Below are 3,648 nucleotides of genomic sequence, written 5' to 3' on the forward strand. Positions count from 1 at the left end.
GGGGCGGGCAGGGGCGCCGCCCACCTGTCCACGCCGATGGCGCACAGGTTGAAGATGGAGGCGGTGCACAGCATGACGTCCATGGCCATGAGCGCGTCGCACAGGCGGGGGCTCAGCAGCCACACGCCGCCCTGGACCTGCGCCCAACGACGACAGACAGGAGACCCGCTGAGACTGGGCCGCAGCCCCCGACTCGCCCTCCAGGCCTCCTTTCGTTAGAACTGAGAGAGGCGTGGGGCGGGCCTGCGGGTATGGCTGCCTGAGGACCCTGCGCGCTGGTGATGGGGGTTCGCCATGGGGGCGGGCCACTCCGGGCAGGGGGAGACCTTGTTGCCCTGGAACGAAGCCCAGCGCCCTATTTCCCCACTGAGCACAGCGAAGAGTCCACCCTGTCTGCTTAAACCGTCACCGCTCTGGGACTTTGGACAACCAACTGCACTCTGTGCCCTCACCTGTACAATGCGGGTGATGATGGGACCCACATAATTGTCCTGAGGATAAATGAGTTAAAAAGTATCAAGGCCTCAGCACTGTGCCTAGTGCCCCAACCAAGGACAAAGGAGCAGACAGCCCCCCCTTCTAAATCCCCTCCTGCTGATTTCGGACGATTAGGAGCTTAAGAGCTGTTACTGTGACGTCTGTGTGCAGCTCTGAGGGAGCGGCAGGTCAGGCGTGCCCGCGTCCCGCTAGCCTCTGCCCCAGCCCCGCCCGATTCGCTGTGTCCACTTTAGAAAAACCAGGCCTCCCCTCCCCCACAGCCCAGACAACCGTGGCCCCAACACAACCCTAAGCCGCTTTTCTCTGCCCGAACCACGAGCAGAGCTGGCAGCAGAGGGAACCCACCCAAGGGCCAGACCTGGTCTGGGGTGGAGGCTCCTGGCCCTGGTTGTAGACAAGGCTCTAAACACCCGCCCCGCCTTCTGCTGTCCTGCCCCGCAGCTCCTGGCAACTGAGCACCCCTCTCGCTGTGGCTGAGTCTGTGTGTTAGTGAGGGTCTCCTTCCATGGGGTGCACTACTGTGCGTGTCCCTGGCCTCACGTGGCTGTGACCTCGTGCAGTGATGCGTGTGTCTCTGTGCCCCCAGGGAGAGCCGGGAGGGTTAAGCCTGAACCAGCCTGTCTGTCCAGCTGGCTCCCCTGGAGAATGGAATCCAGCTGAGGGAGGTGGGCGGGTGGACTGCCAAAGTCGCCTGTTTGTGAAGTCCTTGGCTTGAAGGACAGAAACATCTCTTGGGTAGCAGACGTTAAGGCAGGGACAGAAGAGGGCGGACAGACAGCAAAACTGGCAGATGGACAGCGAGATGGGGGAGGTGTGGGTTCAGAGGCTGTGCTTGTCCTGCCACCAGGTGCAGCGCCCCTGCAACTACCCCAGCCGGGGGTTCCCGAGAAGGCGAGCGGCCGGGTCCCTCCGGGTCCTCGCTGGACTGGGACCGGGGACAAAGGAGCGGGTGCGGGTGCGCCCAGAGGTCGGGGATGCGCTCACCTCGCAGTAGACGAAGAGCGGCAGCACGAGAATAGCGAGCAGCAGGTCTGCGGCCGCCAGACTCACGATGAAGTAGTTGGTGGGCGTCTGCAGGGTGCGCTCGGCCGCCACGCTCACGCACACGAGCGTGTTCCCCGCGAGCACCGCCCCGATGAGCAGTACGCCCCCCACCAGAGCCGCTGCCGCCCCCGGCCCTGCCAACCCCGCCGCCGCCGCCGCCCCCGGGGCCCCCACGCCGCCGCCGGTGCCCGGCCCGCGAACCGCCAGCAGCGCGTCCGCGGCGCTGCGGTTCCCCATGGAGCCCCGGCCCCATGCGCCCCAGAGGGCGCTCAGCACCGCGGACAGTGACCAGGTCGAGAACCCGGGAGCCCCTCCCCTCGGGCCCGCCCCAGCCCGGCCTTGGGGCGGCGGGATCCGCCCCAGCTCGGGGGGGCTTGGGGCGATCCAGGATGCACCCTGTATTTGCCCATCTTGGACTTTTGCGCTACGGGAGACGGGCAGATGGACAAATGCAATGGCTCAGTGAGATGCGAACTAAGGGAGGTGATTGGCACGGGCGGGCCCAGCGCAGGACTGCTGGGGACGCGCGGGCCTGCGCCCTGAGACGCCGACGAGATGAAAGGTCGGCCGCACCGTACCCCGAGGCGCGCGAGCACCCACGCCGGCGCCGTCCCATCCGGCCGCGGAGACCCCTGGGGTCCCTACTTGCGCCCAAGCTGGGCGCCCCTCCCCAGGGACGCTTCTGCAGGCGCCTCAAGGCGGAGGCGAGACGGGTTCACTCCCTTCCGTTCCTGCGGCGTCGGGAGAACACCCTTCTCAAGCTGGTTCCGCCAGCCGCGGGGAGACCCGAGTCCTGGCTCCACCCGCAGGACGCCGGCGCTCAGGCGCCTCCCCCTGACAATCCGCGGGGCGTGAAGCACGAGGTCCACACGCACCCTCCCGCCGGCACCCCTCCAACCCAACCCTTTCCTACCCTGGCGCGTCCCCCCACAATGATTGCAGTCTCCGGCCCAGGGCTCTGCACCCCATTCCAGGAAGTTGCCTCTCGCTGGCACCTGGGACCACCCTCAATCACCCTCCACCCTCCACGCCAGACAACTGAGGGGCCATCCCCAATCGCACTCCATCACCTGGGAGCCTGTGATCCTGAGCAAGTGTGCGCCCCTCAGCCTGGGGTGAGGGGCCTGGGAAAAGGTGCTTACTTCACAGCCATAGGCCAGGTAACACCAGCAAAGGCGCGGGGCGAGACTCGGAGCTCAGCAGCGCTGAGGTCACCTTTTTCTTCACAGAGGAAAGAAAAGCCCCAAATGGGAAACCTGTCACCTTGCACCCATCACACCTACAAACCCACCTGCCAACACAGGACTGTGGGAGCCTGGGAAGCTGGAGGGAGGGTCCCCCAGGTGCACCAAATAAGACTGGATGGGAGGAGCCCCACAGCTGTGCTGACAGGCCAGCCCTGACTGTCCTCTGTCAGGTCTTAGAAGGAGCGGCCCGCTTGTCCTGAAATCGCGGTGACACGCGGCCTGGAGCCCTGTTGTTAAAGGGGCCCTGAGCGGGCGGTCCAGCTGAGTCACTCTGTGGGACCCTGTGGTTTGGGCACCAGGACAGTGCTGGCTTCCTCAAACGAGATGGGAAATGCTCTCTTCTCTCCTATTTTCCGTAGATTTCATGAAATTGATATTAACTCTTCCTTAAATGTTGGAATAATTGGCCAGTGAAGCCATCTGGGACTGGAGTTTGTTGGGTGGGTTTTAACTGTGAAGTCACTTTCTTTAACAGACTATCTCTTCTGAGTGAATACGGTAGTCTGCTTTGCAAGGCTTTGGTCTAGTTCATGTTAGTTTTCCAACGTATGGGCCTCGTGTTATGTATAAAGTTCCCTTTTATCTTTTCTATACCTACTGTAAGGTCTCTGGTAACAACACCCCTTTCATCCCTTATATTTGTAAATTGTATGTTTCTTTTTTTCTTGGTCAGTCTTGCTAGAGGTTTATTAATTATACTGATCTTGTCAAGCAGCTTTTGTTTTCATGGATTTTTTTCTGTGTTGTTTTTGTGTGTGTGTGTGTGTTTGTTTTCAATTTCATTGAGTTCTACTCTTTATTAATTCCTTCCTTCTGCTTGCTTTGTACTTAATCTGCCCTTTTTCTAATTTCTTTTTTT

At 61.3% G+C, this 3,648-nt stretch overlaps 1 protein-coding gene across 1 annotated transcript in view; it reads right to left on the reverse strand.

Moving 5' to 3' along the window:
- The window catches only part of DRD4 (dopamine receptor D4), a 2,716-nt gene extending 937 nt beyond the window's left edge, over window positions 1-1,779 (reverse strand). The window contains exons 1-2 of the mRNA XM_019631073.1: window positions 1,483-1,779; window positions 35-137 (exon numbers count right to left, since the gene is read on the reverse strand). Coding sequence (XP_019486618.1) covers window positions 35-137; window positions 1,483-1,779 — 400 coding nt within the window. The remainder of the gene's footprint in view (window positions 1-34; window positions 138-1,482) is intronic.
- Between the last annotated feature and the right edge of the window lie 1,869 nt (window positions 1,780-3,648).

Source organism: Hipposideros armiger, unplaced genomic scaffold, assembly GCF_001890085.2.
Source record: "Hipposideros armiger isolate ML-2016 unplaced genomic scaffold, ASM189008v1 scaffold_983, whole genome shotgun sequence".
Classification (NCBI taxonomy): Eukaryota; Metazoa; Chordata; class Mammalia; order Chiroptera; family Hipposideridae; genus Hipposideros; species Hipposideros armiger.